General features: G+C 34.4%; 1 protein-coding gene across 1 annotated transcript; it reads left to right on the plus strand.

The window, feature by feature from the left end:
* Positions 1–11,900: 11,900 nt before the first annotated feature.
* On the plus strand, positions 11,901–12,915 carry LOC120259283 (probable xyloglucan galactosyltransferase GT17). Its single transcript, XM_039266863.1, has 2 exons — positions 11,901–11,911; positions 12,077–12,915. Exons 1-2 carry the CDS (start codon positions 11,902–11,904, stop codon positions 12,820–12,822), a joined length of 756 nt encoding a protein of 251 aa, XP_039122797.1. The 5' UTR covers position 11,901; the 3' UTR covers positions 12,823–12,915.
* The last annotated feature ends 6,260 nt before the right edge of the window (positions 12,916–19,175 follow it).

Here is a 19,175-nt window from a genome sequence, read left to right on the forward strand (position 1 = left end):
AGATGGACTAAGTTGGGTCATTTTCAAGAGTAGAGGGACTAATGGGGAACATTTTTCAGTAGATGGACCAAAAGGAAGAGAAAGAAAAGTAGAGGTACCAATTCGGATATTATACCAAAAATAAATGACATAATTAGAAAACACTAGTGTATATAAGGTCATTTATCAATTTAAATATCAAATTTTAAGTAGTTTTTTTATATTATAATTATGGTTTTAATATTATATTTGTTCATTATTAATTATTATAATATTTTTTTATATTTTATTATTGACCCCGGTTCAACCCCGGTTCGACCCGGTTGAACCCATTAAACCTTGACCCTTGGGCCTAGCCGGGTCAATGTTCGGGCCGGGTCTGACAACCTTGATAAATAGCCTTGTAGCCTTTCATTTATGAACATACAAAAATACAAGTTTGAGTTTCCTCACATCTAATTATCAACTCTCATGAACTTTTATGTTTGTCTTTTGATGCTGTTTCATCTAATTTTCAACCTTTTTGTGTTTAATTTGTGTGTTTCCATGGCTGCATTACACTTGCAGTAGTACACACAAGAGAGTGTGTTTTCATGCTAGTTGATTGTGCTTAATTTCCTATAAAACTTTTTTGTATATATTTATAGGAAGTATGATGTATATACATAATATTATAATAAAAATACTAAGAAAATGAAAAAAAAAAAAATACTCAAATATAATAAAAGTAATATAAATAAAAAAAAAAAAATTAACAACAATAAAAATAATATATCTAAGAAGAAAAGGAGAATAACAACGACAACATTTTCCTAAAAAATTAACAACAACAACATGTATAAGAAGAATAAACATTAAAAAAAAAACCAAGAAGTGGGGGAAAAGAGGAACACAAACTAGAATAACAAGGGGGAAAAAGTGAAGATTTTGAATAACTTCATTTTTTTTAGATAACCAACGTGTTAGGGGTAGTGGTGGGCACAAGCAGGTTAACAGACCTGACCTGACGAGTCTGAGTCAGCTTAAGACAGACTCAAAACAGGCTTGACCAACATGTCAGCCAACCGAGCCGGGTAGGTCTGGTCGACTTGATGGGTCCCGGGTCACCCTAAGATGACTTGGACCTGGTGTGGGCCATGCTCCAAACCGGCTGGTTGGGCCAGAACCCACTGGTTCACGGGCCAGCCAGTGGGTTTTATTATTTTTCAAATAATAAATAATAAATTTTGATTTAAAATTTAACAAAAAATATTTAAAAAAATTAACAAAAAAGAATGGGTTGGCTATGATTATTTTATAGGCGCTTTATTTATCATTTATATTATTGATAGGAGCCTTATTTATCATTTATATTATTTTGTATATAATCATATGCAACCCATTATTTTTGTTAATTTTTTTAAGATTCTAAGGTAATTTTGAAATTGAAGTTTATAGTTTATTATTTAAAAAAAAAATAAAATGTGGCGGGCCGGGCCGGTGTTGAGTGTGGCCTAGGCCAAGTCTAGTTCACCCTAGGGTGACCTGTGACCCATCAGGCCGGCACTATAGGCCGGGCAGGTTTCTAGTCGGCTTTTTCCCGGCTACCCAGTTAATCGGGCCATGCCTATGTCTAGCAGCAACCACTTGTTGATGAGTTCGTTTGAGTTTTGAGAATGTAAATAAGAGGTGGTGAGTTCAATTCGTCCCAAGGACATGACTATTGTTTAGATTTTATAACTAAAAAATTTAAAATTTTTTTTAAAAAAATCAGGTTGGCTAAAGTCAACCACTGGGTCACAGGTTGGGGACAAGCCAACCCGTTACCGAGCCTGCTACAGTGCATGCCGGTTACGAGTTGGTGGCTCGGCCCATCGAGTTAGTTGACCAGGTGGTTTTAGCGGGGCCGGGCCAAAAGATGACCATGCCCCCTCTAGTCAGGGTGCGCACCGTCAGGAATTGATTATGCAGCTTATGCACACTCATATGGCAGACATAGGGATTCGGTTACAAGCCTACTCCTACAATCGGGGATCCTTTTTGGCACCAGTACATAAAGCGCACTTCTAACATGAGTAATAAAACTCTATTTAAAACATCTTTTGCAGTGGGGCCAATAATACTAGACCAAATGCCCTTTGGTGGCTTAATGCCTCTCTTTAATTAAAAAGAATGCGCAATGATAGGATTAGGTTGTCAATTGGTTTATGATTATTTTTGAACAAATTCTGCTTGGTCTAGTAAGGACTTTAGTTTTAGCTCAAAATTTTGAGTTTTTAAATTTTACTTTAAGTTTGTGTTTTGAACTCAAAATTAATTTTAAACTGAGCTCAAATGAAACCGAACTTGATAAGTTGAAATTCATAAATACATTATCTTTTTTAAATCACATTTTTGATATATTTATACTATAATATATTATTATAGGAAAAAAGTTATATAATTTATATTGTTTAATTTTTAAAAAGCCAATTTATAAATAATTTTTTTACCATCTTCATATTTGATGATGGTAATATTTTTCCTTGCCAAGTGAGAGGTTTGTTTACTCGCATAACATCAATTGAGACGAGTGGCTTGTTCAACCTTATCAAAAGTAAATAAATAAATAAACAAATTTTTAGAATAAATTGAATAGAATTAGAATTTTAAAAAATAATTTAATTTAATTTTGATTTGTGTTAAGAAAATCCGAGTATCTGTTTTTTAAAATTAAAATAAATCAAGTTAATTTTAAGTTTAATATCAAGTGACTTGAGTCCAAGTCGAATTTGAGCACCGGCTAGCCCGATCAAGCTCTTTTCGCCTAGGGCCTAGGTAGTTAGGATGTGCCTTTCGAGATTAGTTTGGTAGGATGTTTCTTTCACAAGTTATAGATTCTTCCATGTGGTTCAGAAATTCTAGTAGTAAACATGAGAGCCACCAAACTTTATTTGAAGGTTCAAAGCTACCTATCATGATTTGTCTACTATTTGCATGTTAAACATTTCAAGCTGAATTGATGGTAATATATGGAAATGCATGAGTGTCTCTGTTGATTTATTTATATATTTTGGCAAAACATGTTTACATGGCAAAAATAAAATAAAATAATAATGATAAAAAAAAAAAAAAATATAAAAAGAAAATAATTATATGAAATCAATTCGCTTTCACAACATTGATTGAGGTGAGTGACTGATCCACTATATTAATATATATATTTATTAGGGGTCAGTAATCTAAGAAAGTCCTAGCCACAGCCGTTAGATCATCATCTAACGGCTATGAGCCTGTCCTCCTTCTCTATACACTGCAAGTTTTTCTCACTTATAAATGCTATCTCATATTCGAATGTTGTGTTCTTTCACCTTTGAATGTTGTGAGCCCTTCCCCAATCTCCAAATGATGCAAGCCTTTCCCTTGCCCCTAGACGTTGTAAGCCTTTGTAGATCCTAACTTTCATCCAACAAGCAAACGAAGCAAACCCTTCCTTGTTCTTTGTACTCTTCTATTTTAAACTTTCTCTATCGTTCTCTGATCCATATCCCATTGATGAGTGTACAACATGCATATATTCTATACCAATTTGTACATTGATCAGGCATGTATTAAGATTATATTATGGAATTCGATGCTAAATCTAGTGTGTTTCACATTTACAGGCTTAGGGCAACACTTCAAGATGGGAGAAAGCCAAAAGAAGCATTTCATACCTCAAACGATGAATTTGGAGCTCTCTCTTCATCATTATAACAAGTGCAAGGCAAACTGAGTGGTTTATGGGCAATTTACGACTAGTCTTAAGGCAATAAGTCAATTCCTGAAGACTTTGAGGGCATGCTTATACCCGTTTAATGCCCGTAAGGATCATCCAGAAGAGCTTACTACCACAGTATACACCCGTAAGGGCGGTTACAAAAAGCAGAATAGTGAAGCTTATGGTCCAGCACTTATGGCCTTAAGTTGAATCACAGCACATACAGAAGACCTTACAGACATGACTTACGGCTGTAAGTGTTCCCGCAAGGCTCGCGACCATCTTCTCCGACTCCCTTATGGCCTAACCCTTACTCCTGTAAGCAGTCGCATATAAATAGAACTTATGATTATTTTTAGGGCATACTCTATTCTATCCTTTTATTCTTTGGGGATGATTCTTGGAAGCGAGGGTAAGGAAGAAAAGAGATGAAGCTCTAACACTTAAGGAGCAATTTGGAGAGTAATTCGGATCTACATTCAAGGGTATTGAAGATCGTAGCCATCAAGCTCATCTTGGCGGCGTGTGTGGAAGCTTTTCAAGCAACTTCTCCAGCCATTCTTCATTCTAGGGATTGAAAAGGGGATTTTCATGGCTTCCATGTTTTCCTCCATTATTTGTATCTTGAATACTTGCTCACCATTAATGGAGGGCTAATTTGTAGATGTTTGGACATAGTTGAACTTTTGGGTTTATATTCTTGACTTTGGTTGTTGGATCTTTGATGCTTTAATTGATTTCTCATTTGCAATTATATCTATTTGAGTCTAATTGTAGTGATTGAATTATTGATTGCTAACGAGGAAAAAAACCCTATCTATCATATTTGGTATTGCTACATGACGAGAAGAAATTCTCACATGGCATAGACTTACTATAATTTGAGAGGATAGTGGGTACACTTCTGGTTAGGGTATCTAAGAGACTTTATCTCCTACCATCCTTTCGAGTGGATTTGTGATAAAGTCTGAGCTCCTTGCAATCATGTGGAGTAGATTTTAGGACGAATTACATTTCTTCCCTATATTCGGATTAAGGATAATCTCTCTTTTTGCGGAGAGAGTATCTACTCAAGAGATTTTTCCACAATAACGTTTCATAGAGAGTTAATGCGATTGTGTGGATGTCTGTATTAGCTCTGCACCAATTCAGTTACACTTCGCCTGAGAAATCAGGGTTTTGTATAATTCTGAAAACTTTTCGGTTCAAATAGGATTGCATATTTAGACAACAATTGTCCTATACCTCCTAACCCTAAAGGGATGCTATGCCCAGATATTGCTTACTTCCTTGACTTCTCTCCTATTATTTACCGTATTTTCTTGTTTTTATTTGCTTTTGTTCACACACACACACACACATTACTCGATCTTTTAGGCTATTTTTTGAGTTTAGAGTCATTACTAGTATTTAATTTCTTCCCTGTGGATCGACACTCTACACTTACGCATATTTTATTACGCGATAGGCACATACACTTGTGTCCCTATCACGCATTGAATCTCCAATCCATTTTTAGGCGTGGAGCATGGCCAAAATATCTTTACATTGATGCTTAAGGGATGGTGTAGAGTGGCTGGAAAAGTAACTAACAAATAAGGGTGGTTTGAGAGAGAGAGAGAGAGAGAGAGAGAGAGGAAGGAAGGAGATAAGAGAAAGTGGAGAAAAAATGAGGATATTTGTTACCGCTCCCTCATTCATTGTTCCTTTATAAAGCATCATAATGACCATAACTTGTGGCCCAAGTTACAACATAATACTCCCCCCGGTCAGTTTTACTTGTCCCACTTTAAAATGTTTTCTTTGGTCTTTTTTACTTGTCCATTTAGAAAATTTGTGGAGTATTAAATATTATTTTTTCTAAATTTACCCTTTACTTTTAATGTAGCTCTATAACTTCCAAAAAATTGTACTCCCTCCAGTCCTTTTTACTTGTCCATTTTACCTAATTCACATAAATTAAGAAAATCAGTTGAAGTTTGTTAGAAATCTAAATTTTATAAAAAATTATATTGACTTTCCAAGATTACCCTTATTTAAAATATACTTTAAAAAATATGTAGTTGAATATAATTTATTTGAAGTTTTAGAGTTACATTAAATATAAAGGGTAAATTTGAAAAAAAATATATATTTAATGCTTCACAAATTTTCTAGATGGACAAGTATAAAGGACCAAAGAAAACCTCTAAAATGAGGCACATAAAAAGGACTGGGGCATTCAACTATACATTTTTTAAAGCATATTTTATATAAGAGTAAACTTTGAAAGTTAATGCAACTTTTTACAAAATTTAGATTATCAACTAAATTTAACCGATTTTCTTAATTCATATGAATTAGGTAAAATGGACAAGTAAAAAGGATTGGAGAGAGCATGTTTTATTACAACTAATTCATCACCCTCATCATGGCACCATCAACTCCAACGTAGTAATACCCTCATCATGCAACCATTAACTTCCACGTAATAATAGCGTCCATATGATTAGTCCATGATATAATCATGGAATTTGGGAGACAATTGTCTCCATGCTGTTGTTCCGCCTTGCCCTTCCATAATCTTGGTCCGTGCTCCCTGTCATGTGAGTATAGTCCATCCCATTCTGGTTGACTTCCACAGAGAGGGTGTCCTAGTAGTGTGGGGTGGGCTCGGCGGAGAAAGGGGCTAGCTTGGCAGCGAAGGTCAATGCAGGGGGAAGGCTCACAATGTATAGAGGTGAGGGAAAGAGCTCTTGAGTGTGGAAACAAGAAAAAAGCTTACAACCATTAGATAAGGATCTAATGGCTGTGATAGGGACATCCTTAGGGTTGAAAACTAGGGATGTTCCCAGATAACGACGCATATATATATATATATATATATATATATATATATATATATATATATATATGAAAACGTAACTTCAACCTAAACTAATACCAAAAATACATTTCTAAGTATATATTATTTGGTGATTGTTTCATCAAATTTATATATAGGAAAATTTATCTATAGTTTGCAGAAAGTTTTTATTCTTCCTAAATAGTCCCTTTGACATTTCGAAATTTCAGATAGTACTTGTCCTTTTCAAGTATTTACCCTTCCATCCTCACTATTAACTCCATCAGTATTTTTTTATATATAATTCCCTAATTTCCATGTGAGGGTGGGGAAAAATTTAAACTCTTGTTTAATCATGTCATACATTTTTTGGCGTGTTTTACGTAATATTCTTTTTGATGCTTCTTTCAGCTTTTTGTCTAATCTTTTTGTAAAATATTAACTTGCACCATTGAAAGAAATACAAGCTCTCTCTCTCTCTCTCTCTCTCTCTCTCTCTCTCTCTCTCTTCTATTCATCACACCCTCCTCTCCTTTGTCATAAGCTATCTCTTGGGAGTTTCTATCAAGTTTCAACTCACCATTTCACAATGGTGCTTGGTGAGATATGTGAACGTTGGGCCCATGATTTCTCCAAGATAAGAGTAAAGTTTATTTCACATGATGCATACAAAACAATTTGTCCTATTTACTCTAGGTTGGACTTTCAGCTCATTTGCTACATATACCATATGTTCAACAAGAATGATGTCGATCTCATAGTGAATGTAGTAAACAGGACTATAGGAGACCTCTTAGTCTCTTTTTTCCACTCATAATAAAACTACAAATGCTAGTTCCTTAGTAATCATTGTGTTGTTTTGAAGCCTATTTCTGTCTTTAGTTTGGTTGTTGTAAAAACATTTTGGTGTTTCCAAGTTACAATATGCATTTCAACACATCTTGTAGGCTTTATGATTACCTTCTCGTGTTTATGTATTACAATCTCTTTCTATATATTATTCTTCGTTTCTGTTTACTAGCTATACAAACTTCTCGTGTATCACCAGTGTATTTTTTTGGGTTTCCATTTAGTAATTGTAGTTTTTGTGTAGTGTGTGACTTAAATATCTAGTTATGATCTGCTACTCTGTTACGTCGGCAAAGTGGAGGAGGCGAACCCTGGCAGCATAGTAATTGTTGAGAATGATGGGGAGAGGTTTACAAACACTTTTTTTCTTTCCACTCTTGCGTGTTGGGTTTCAAGAGAGCCTACGGGCCCTTATTCTTTCTCGACAGAACACATCTATTGGGAAAGTATGGGTTATTCTGTTGGGTGCGACCGCAAAGGATAACAAAGAGGGCCTCTTCTATGTGGCCTTCCTAATTGTTGATAATAAAACCAATAACCGACAACTTTGGTGAGATGAAGAAGGATGTGGAAAAAAGACCAAAGGTTGCAGTTCGGCAAGAATATGAAGAAGGCAGAGAGGAGCGGTGGAGAAGAAGGCAAAAAAAACCAAGGGCTGTAATTGGGGACATTTTGGTTTTTTAATAGTTGAGAGGATAAGCAAATAACATAGGGGTATTTCCATCATTTCAATGCAGCCTTAACTCCATTATAGTGCCTGTTAAGGGAACCTTAATTGAAAAGTTAAGCATGTAAAATAGAGATGTATTAGGAATTCCAACATATAGAGAGATCATGTGTTAATAACCAAATTATGGGAGAACTGTATATTACTTTCCCTATTATATATGTATATATTGTAGTTAATCATATAATTCATATTAGGTATATTTAGTTAGAAAAGAATAATTTTTTAATTTTAATATTATTTCTAAGGTTATTGTAATTTGTTTGGGCTTAAAAAGTTTAAATGATATTTTAGTGTAAAATAAAAAGGTAAACGGATTTCTTTTAATGTAACTATATTATTTCTTATGTACATGACGGAATAAATGTGTCTGTACGCATATATATATATATATATATATATATATGCACACACTCCTATGAGAATAAAAGTATTTATCTTTAATTAAAAGAAAAAAGTAAATTTTGAAGATAAAAATTACTGAGTTTCAATAAAATAAATTATAGTAGGTACGCTAATGCATTGAGTAAGATCCACAGAATTTTATGTTTCAAAATCTAGTCAAAGATACACCAAACTACAAATTTTGGTGAGAGTAAATCAAATCTATTATTACTTTGTGTTGAAAAAAAATAGAAACTTATTTTTAATAATATAAAAATATAAAAGTATAACTGAGAAGATTTTAATTTTTTGTCTATAGGATTTATTGGCCCAAAAAAAAAACATTGGAATTGATTGGGATTTATTACATTAGTTTTCTACTGTAATTATTTTGTTAGGGATATAAAAAAATTCATGTATAAATCTTAAATGTTCATTTTAGTCATAAATTAATCATGCAGTAAACATGACAATCTTATATATATATATATATATATATATATATAAAAGCTCTTTGCCACCACTACCATTTACTTATAATTATTTTAGAAAACTGGTTTTATTTAAGAGACATTTGAATTTAGTCCTTGAAAGTTTCAAAACTTCCCAGACTATTCCTCTGACATTTGAATTTTGCAGACAACTCTTCTTTTTTCATTTTGTTTACGTTTTAGTCCCTGGGTGTAACTCAGTCAGTTAACTTCATGGAACATTCAAACTTTACTCTGTTATTGGGGGGAAAATTGGTGCCAGGTTATGTCAACTTTTTAAACAATAGTATGGAAGTCAACTTTTAACCATATTGTCACTTAAATTCTATAATTTGTATGCATTTTTAACCCAAGCTGTCTTTCTTCTTCTTCCATCATCCCTAGTGTTGGGTTTTTGTCTCCATATGCATAGGATAGATTTGTCTCTTCACCTTGGCATTGGTTTTTCTTACACTTCGGTGCTAACCATTTGCTCCATTTGAGAGACAAACTCTGTGAGTTTTTGTCCAGAAGGAACATATGAAAGTCTTTGGGCTTATTCCCTCTCAGAAGATAATGGGGCAAGTAAGAGAAGGAACATATGACAATCATTACTCCCCCCGCCCCCCCTTTTAGGATTCGTAACTGCCTAAACTGTTACTTCCCGATGTGGAAAGATGGTTGGATAAGTATTTCAGGGCATTTCTGTCTTTTCCCTTCAAGCATCACGGTGTTAACGACGGCGTGGAGTTAAAATGAATAACAATAATAAAGGAAGGACTTTCTGTGAATACTAAAAAATTAAGAGGGTATTTTGTGAATAACCAAACTTGAGAGGGACTATTGTTCATTATCAATTTATTTAATTAAACCTATATTAGTAAAATATAGGAATCCTTATGAACATGTTTTTATATTAAATACACTTTTTTCAGTCGTTTTTTATATTTCCATTAATTAATAAATTCAAATATTTTGATTTTTAAATATTTCCAATAATTTTTAATTATTTTAAGTTTTATAAAAACAATTATACTAACCCATCATCATGGTAATTGGAGTACAAGGCTTGCTAAAACACCATCATTTATAAAAAAAAATATAATTATTTATAATTCACAATAGTAATGCAAAGTAATATATATATATATATATATATTCAGAGAAATGTGCTAAATTTAAGGAAGTAAATGGTTGATGTGCCAATCAATATGAACACTTGAAAACAATGTTTATGAATATATAAATAAATATAATTAAGTTGTTAAGATGTGCCCTTCCCTCTCATATTGAATATATGAAGTCAATAATCCATGAACACTTTCTTACCATTATGAAATTTTAATATTGTCAGATTTATTTATTTCACTCTTTAAATATTTTTTTCCAACAGTTAGGTGCTTAATTCTCGGCCACATGTCCAAGAATTTCTGGAGTATATGATGTAAGAACATTAAATTAAAGATTTCTAAATTGTTTCTTTTCAGTTGAAAGATTTTAGAATTAAAATAAAAAATATTATGGGAAGATGTTTTCCATCTCCTATTACTAGTATATATTATTTTTATATAATTAGATTATATATTACATTGGTGATATATCCAACAACCATCGGTATGAAATTTAAAATTAAACCCTACACCCACAACTATGAATGTGTGGATCTCAAGCCACCAAGCATCCAACTCAAATTCAAAGCTTGACTAGAATTATACACTTCGTCTGTTTGTGTTAAAATCAAACTAACAATGACTTTATATTGTGTGTTAGGACCCCAAGTATTATAAATAAATTATTTAATTTTAATTTCAAACTAAGAAAATATATTTGAGCTTGAATCAAAAGCTTCTTACAGTGGTTTATTCAAATGATAAATATTTAAGTGTTTTGGGTAAATGATTTTGAGTCCAATTTTATGTATGTTTAAAATATCCATTAAAAGAGGTTTATGTCTTTAAGACTCATAATACCTGTCCCAAACTGATTTGTGTCTTCTAATAAACAAATAAATAAAAAACATTAAAAACAGAATTAGGCTTCAGTCATTTATATTCCCTGGCGTAACCTCCTCATCTCATTAATAAATAAAGTAAATACAATTCTAAGTATCATACTTTACTTCTAAAATATAATAAAAATAGAAACAATATTATATATCTCAACAATTCCCATATATATATATATATATAAAACTTAAAAATAAAATACGACGCAACATAGACACTCAAAATAAATTAAAAAATAAACCCAAAATGCAGACCATTATTCCAAGAAGCACCTTTCATCCTCTCCTCTCCACCCTTTTTATCACGCACAACCCCCACCTGCTTCACATGTCCTCCTCACCCATTGACCACAACCAATCCCCCTACCCAAACCATGGCCCTCTCTCCTCCAAGAGAAAGAAAACACTCAAAACTCATCCCTTTGCTCTCCATCTTCTTCTCTCTATGGATCATTCTCCTTCTCTTCTCGTTTCCTTCCCTTCATCCCCTCCACCTCCACCAACCTCCCAATGCCCTCAAGACATGCCCAAGTTCTACATCTACAACCTCCCTTCAAACTTCAACCACCACCTTCTCCATCACTGCAAGTCCCTCAACATCTACACCAACATGTGTCCTTATGTTTCCAACGAAGGCCTTGGCCGGCAACTCTCTGGCAAATCCAGCAGCTGGTTTGTCACTCATCAGTTCTTGGCTGAGATGGTCTTCCACGCGCGAGCTCTCCGCCATCCTTGCCGCACTCTAGACCCCACCTCCGCCAACCTTTTCCACGTCCCCTTTCTACGCTGGTCTCTATGCTTCTAGCCATTTCCGCACTGCCAATCTCACTCTCCGTGACGAGCTCGCGGTCACCTTCTCCGGCTACCTGACTCGCCAACCTCACTGGCACCGACACCACGGCCGCGACCATTTCATTGTCGTTGGCCGCACTGCATCAGGACTTCATGCGAAATGGTATCTATCCCTTTTTCACTCTAGTTAAAAATTAACATAGATTACTTTACTACGTATATGAGAATTGTTACCCTATGTTTTTCAGTTTTCATATTATACTAACACTAATTGTTTCACGTCAGAGAAAATTAATGAGTGTTTTAATGTTTTGTGTGCATGTTGTAGATGACAGTACTGCTGACTTTGGGGCGAACCGTTTGCTGCTTTTGCCGGAGATCAAGAACATGACTGTGTTGACTGTGGAACGTCAACCATGGGCTGGTCGGAACCAGTATGGCATTCCCTACCCTTCTTATTTTCACCCAAGAAATCGGTCCGAATTAACATCATGGCAAGAGTTGGTTCGGAAGTCAACTCGGACTCACTTGTTTTCCTTTGTTGGCGGATCAAGACCAGCTGCAAATCAAATGGCAGCTGTTCGTGGAGAGATCTTGAAACAATGTAATGCTTCGGCTCAATGCTTGCAGGTTGAGTGTGAAGCTGGCACTAGCCGGTGTTATGAACCCGACCGAGTTCTTAACGTGATGATGCGAGCTGAGTTTTGCTTGCAGCCGCCTGGGGATTCATTCACTCGGAGATCAGTGTTTGACTCAATATTGGCCGGGTGTGTGCCTGTTTTTTTCTCGGAGCACACGGCTTACACACAATACAAATGGTACATGCCAAACCGAACACAGGATTGGTCTGTTTTCTTAGGATCAGACCAGTGGATCCGGATTGAAGAAGAGTTGGGAAAGATACAAAAGATTCAGATTCAACAAATGCGGATTCAGATCATAGATTTGATACCTAGCATGACATATGCGCACCCGGATGTTGTTCATGGGGATGAGATTGGGTTCAGGGATGCGGTTGATGTTGCTTTGGTTGAGTTGAACAGGTTGGTTTGGTCCGGTCGAAAACCGGTTTAAATTGGGTGGGTGGATTAGTAAGTGGGAATTGGGACCATATATGAAGGAGTGGCTTTAAATGATGTTGTTATAGTACTTTCTTGTGATTTCTTGTTTTTTCACCTATTCTATTTTAATTTATTTATTAATTTATTATATTTTGTAAAAGGTTTTTAAATTTATTGATTTTATGCCCACGTAGCAATGATTAATTGTGATTTGTTTTCGTAATAATATAATTTCTTAATTTATCAATATAAAATATAAAATTTTCTTTTTGCATTTTTGGAATTTGGTAGAGTAGATCATCAGATACAGTACAAATGATGATTGGGCATCCTCCCACCAAAAAGCACCAACGCATATACTTTTCAAATAAATAAAAATAAAGGCACTAGTAAATAATCATCAATTGCACCGACAGTATTAATGCACACATGTTATAATGCAAAGTGGCACATTGGTGAGCATTTACAAGACTATTTCTTCCAACAGAAAAATATTGAAATTTTAAATATTGAAAATAATGAAAATTGTGAGAGGATTTTAAAAATGAAAAGACATTAATGTAATAAACACCACTTGTAATACAACTAATGAAAACTTATCATTTGTAATTTTATTAATTAATAAATAATTATTTTATTTTATTTGAAAAGATGTCTAATTAATGAAGTAGCTTCTCATTAGTAAAGTGGTGTGTTTATTTAATGAAGTGGTGTCTCATTAATGAAATAATATGTCTTTTAATTGAAGTGGTATAATAAAGTGATGCGTTTTTTTAAATGACACTCATTATTGAAGTGGTGTGTCTCTTTTACTAAACACCACCGTTCTCTATAAAAATAATCTCTATCGTCATTCAGAGTTAATTGAATGAAAAAACAAACTCTTTAGCAGAGTTCGATTTTGCTTTTGTTCTTTGAGTGCACTGAAAAGATAAAAGCAAACTTTTCGACTTATCAAAAAGCCATTGTTGTCTTTGCTTGAGTTTTGGAAGTGCAAAACCATACTCAAAGAGGTCTTCATTGTATCCTAAAAAGGAAATTACGTTATTCAATCCATTTTGTATCAAGGTTTGAAATTATGTGGGCGAATTAAGCCCTAAAAGAAAGTATTTCCCATGCCTTGAAGACTTATACACTACTTTCTTTCTAATCTCTTCACTCTTTATTCCTCAAAGAACCATCCCAGCAACAATTTTTAGAGCCTGGTTCCTCTTTGCAAACAAATTGCTTCTTTTGAAGGATTTAACCATGAACTTTGTGAAGTTGGAGAGTTTGAAAAGCGGAAACTTTCTAAGATGGCAAAGAAGATGAAATTTCTCCTCATTACATTGAAGGTGGCGTATGTTACTCACTACTTCAGCCAGAAGAAATAGAAGGGAGAGCCCGTTGCGGAAATTAGAAAGGCAGAAAGTGGGAAAATGATGATTTCATTTGCATTGGACATATTTTCAATGGGCTTAGTGATGCACTTTTTGATGTTTATCAAGACTCAATCTCGGCAAAAGAACTTTGGGAGAAACTAGAAGCAAGGTACATGCAAGAGGATACAACAACTAAGAAATTTCTTGTGAGTCGTTTTAATAACTTTAAGATGATTGATGGAAAATCTATCATGGAACAAATGCATGAAATTGAACATATTTTGAATAACTTCAAGCAACATAACATGCTTATGGATGAGTCTATCATTGTCTCCTCAATTATAGACAAGCTTCCTCCATCATGGAAAGATTTCAAAAAGAATCTCAAGCATAAAAAGGAAGATATATCTCTTGAGCAATTGGGAAATCATCTTCGCTTGGAAGAAAAATATAGAAAACAAGATGATACAAAAGATATCAAGGCTCATGAGTAAGTATATGTATTGGAAGAAGGGGAGTCCCACAAAAACTCCAAGAAAAGGAAAAAGTACAATGGAGAATTACATGCACAAGATGGCGCAATAACAAGAAAAAGAAAAGGAAGTTGTTTTCTTACAGCAAGAAGGTTTAGCCATTACAAAGAAAGAGTGTCAGCTTTTACAAAAAGATGCAAGAGAAGAATTCCTCCTCAAAAGACAATCTTGGCGCGTGATATCTACGAAATCAACATGGTTGAAGATAGTGAATCATGGTGGGTTGATTACGGGTGCAACTCGTCGTAGTGCAAAAATAAAAGATCTCTTCAAGACACTCAAGGAAGAAGATGAAAAATGTGCTCTACATGGGAAATGCTTCAAGTGTCAAGTCAAGAGAGCAAAGGGATAGATTGAAATTGAGTTTATACGGAAGGTTCTTACTTTTGAAAGATGTGTATTATGTACCACAGAAGTTAGGAAGAATTTAATTTACAGTCACCTTTACTTAATAAGTTTGGGTTTTAAGTCAGATCTTTGAGGGAGATAAGTTTATTCTCTCTAAAGGGTGGAGATGTTTGTGGGCAAAGGTTTTTGTTGTGAGAACATGTTCAAGATGAACATTGCTAAAATTAATAGTAATAGTTATAATTCTGTTTACTTTGTTAACTCTTGTGATTTATGGCATTATCATTTGGGTCATGTTAATTTTTGCAAATTAAATGATATGATGAATCTTGATTTAATTCCAATGAGTTCTAAACAACATGAATCTTGCACTACTTGTATGTTAACTAAGATAACAAGACAATCTTTTTCTTAGGGTAGAAAGAAATTCTAAAATATTAGAATTGATTCATTTTTGATGTTTATGATTTACATGGTTGGTCCACTATAGGTGGCAAAAATATTTTGTGACATTTATTGATGATTGCACTCGATATTGTTATATTTATTTAATGCATTCAAAAGATGAAGTTTTACAAAAATTTAAGATTTTTAAAACTGAGTAGAACTTCAATGAAATGGCTAGTTATTAAATGTTTGAGGGATCGGATAGAGGAGGTGAATACTCTGATCCAAAATATTTTGAGTCTATTAGCATAATTCATCAAGTAGCGCTCCTTATTCACCACAACAAAAATGGTATAGTCGAAAGGAAAAATAGGGTATTAAAAGGAAAGTGACAAATGCTTTGCTATCTTACTCTCGGTTTTGACAAGTGGATATTGGGGTGAAAGCATTGCTAGCTGCATGCTATATATTAAATAGGGTTCCTAATAAAAGGAACAAGGGTAACCCCCATATGAACTTTGGAAGAAAAAGAAAACCCAATCTTAACTATTTTAAAGTTTGGGGTTGTAGGGCAATAGTTAAAGTTCCAGAACTCAAAAGGAAGAAAATTGGTGAAAAAGGAATTGAATGTATCTTCCTAGGATATGTTAAAAATAGTAAAGCATATCGGTTCTTGATAATTGAGACCAAATGATTCTTATCTTATAAATCGAGTTATTGAATCAAGAGATGCTATTTTTCAAAGAGAAATAGATTTAATTCTATTCCTAGAGCCAAAGGATATGTTATATTCAAATAACAAATGCAATCTGAGGGACAATATTTCTTCTAATGATACATTAGAAGAAGTGGGAGAACCCTAGAAGGACTAAGAGGGTTGAGGAGGGCAAAAACATATGGCCCGGTTTCTTCATGTTCCTTATTGAAGGAACAAGTGAAAGAATTCAAAGTCATGCACCTATTTGTTTTAATGTAGAAGGTGATCTTGAAACATTTTGGCGAGGCTATGAAATCTCAAGATCGAGACTTTTGGAAGAAGCCATACAAGATGAAATGGACTCAGTAATGGGGAATAAAACATGGAAACTAGTTGACCTACTTTTGGTTCTAAACCAATTGGTTGTAAATGGATTTTCAAAAAGAAAATAAAGTAGATGGAACTATTGATAGATTTAAAAGCAAGATTAGTTGCTAAGGGGTTTACACAAAAAGGAAGGAATAGATTATTTTGACACATATGCACCGTTGCAAGAATTACTACTATTAGAGTGCTTATATCAATTGCTTCGATATGTACAATCTTGTAATACATCAAATGGATGTTAAAACATCCTTTCTTAATGGAGAGTGGAAGAAGAAGTGTATATGAAACAACGGGAAAGGGTTTGTTGTTCCGAGTCGAGAACACAAAGTGTGTAGAATTAATTTGAAAGTCTCTTTATGAGCAAGCAAGCCTAAACAATGGCATCAAAAATTTGTTGAAGTGATTCTAGCAAATGGGTTTTAAAATTAATGAATCCGACAAATGTGTCTATAGTAGAGTTTAATTGCGGAAAAAGGTGTCATAATTTGCTTATATTTAGATGACATGTTAATATTTGTGCATGATATCAATGAAGTTATGAAAAAGAAAAGAAATTCTTGTCTAACAACTTTGACATGAAAGATATGGGAGAAGCAAATATCATTCTAGGCATTAAAATAATTAAGGATAACAGATTATCTTAGTATGTCCCAAGCTCATTACATTGAGAAAATATTAAAGAGTTTGATTATTTTAATTGTTGTCTTGTTTCTACACCATTTGATTCTAGTATCAAGTTGGAACAAAATAAAGGTTGTCCTATGAGACAACTAGAATGTACTAGCTAATTGGATGCTTGATGTATGCCATGACATGTACAGAGACCCGGATATAGCTTCCTCTTTTGTAGAGGTTAGCAGTAGATACACGAGCGATCCAAGTAAAGACTTATTGGCATGCTTGTGTATAGAGTATGATAGAGTATTTGAAAGGAACGATAAATTATGGTTTAATCTATGAGTGGTAATCGCTGCAAATTTAGAAGGATATCACGGATGCTGAGTTGGGTAAATCACGCGAGGATCATGCTTCTACAAGTGGATGGGTCTACACATGCACGTGTGGTGCTATTTCTTGGCCGATCCATGAGCTTGCATGTGTATGAGACTCCACCATGGCACTCTGAATTTATAGCATTGGGCGCATGGTAAGGAGGCGAGAATGGCTTAGAAACTTGTGCGCAAATTCCTATGGCCCAACGGTGCTGCACGATCTCATAGATTGCTGTGATGTCGGTCTCGCAGCTTTCAAAGGAAGGCTTATAGCCAAAAGTTTACTCGTGGGAAAAATCGACATATTGGAGCTAAGACATAGCTGTAAAGAGGATTGATTATAAGTGGGGTAATTTTTGATTAATTATATACGGTGCGAATTAAATCTTGCGGATCCTTTGTGCCAGAAGGATTTGACGAGGGATATGGTGTTAAAACATCAAGGGATGGGATTGAAACCCATCCAGTCATAATTCACCAATGGTGGAGACCCAACTCACACTTAGCAGGTATCATCGGTCTTGAGTTCGATGGTAAAGTACACTATTGGAGTAATTGTGAGTAGCGCGTTGTCTACATCCCAAGATTGAAGAAATACTTGTTACCATGTGGGTTTACAAAGAGGAAGGTTGAGCTTTTAGCTCTTAATGAACGACTAACATATATTTGTTTGGAGTGCTGTCATGGTGGTGCTCTTGATAGAGTCTACCTATGTGAGAGTGAAGTGCCCGCTTCTTGGAGTTTAGGGCTTGACTCTAAAAGCTCTCATAAAGAAAGGGATACTAGACACGAGGCCATTTTAATTGTGTCATCGCTCGATGAGCATCAATGGTTGACGAGATCTTATCGTAAGGCATGTACACTGTTCAAATGGGATAGTGGTTGCAAAGCTTGTCTACCATATTATTTCGGATGGGTGAAACTATGTTTTGACTGAGGTGAAAGTTCAAGTCTAAAGACGCTTTTACTTTAAAACATGAGATGCAAAGATGGTCGAATTTGTGTTCATTTTCGAAAATGGTGATTGTAGAGGATTTCGTGAAAGTAAGAGACGTTAATGTAATAAAGCACCACTTGCAATACAACTAATGAGAGCTTATCATTTGTAATTTTCATTAATTAATAAATGATTATTTTATTTTATTTTGAAAAGATGTCTAATTGAGTGAAATAGTTTCTCTATTAGTAAAAGTGGGTGTGTCCTGACTACATAATAGTGGTGTCTCGTTAATGAAAATAATGTGTCTTTTATTAGTGGTATAATGAAGTGATGTGTCTTTTCGTACATGCCACTCATTCGTGGTCATTGGTGTGTCTTTACTAATACCACTTCATTCCCTATAAAAGAAAATAATCTCCTATCATGCATTCAAGTTAATTAAATGAAAAACAAACTCACTCCACCAAAGTTCATTCTTCGCTTTGTTCTTTAAAGTGCACAGAGGTAGAAACAAGCTCTTTGAATAAGCCGTTGTTGTCTTTGCTTGAGTTTGGAAAGTGCTAAACCATACTCAAAGGGTCTTCATTGTATCCTAAGAAAATTTGCCATTCAAATCGTTTTGCATCCAAGGTTTTGAAAGTGGGTGGAGGCGAATTAAGCTTAAGGAAAGTGTTCCCACGCCTTGCAGACTTGTGCTTACTGCTCTTTCTAATCTCAACCA

Source organism: Dioscorea cayenensis, chromosome 4 (assembly GCF_009730915.1).
Source record: "Dioscorea cayenensis subsp. rotundata cultivar TDr96_F1 chromosome 4, TDr96_F1_v2_PseudoChromosome.rev07_lg8_w22 25.fasta, whole genome shotgun sequence".
NCBI classification, from domain to species: domain Eukaryota; kingdom Viridiplantae; phylum Streptophyta; class Magnoliopsida; order Dioscoreales; family Dioscoreaceae; genus Dioscorea; species Dioscorea cayenensis.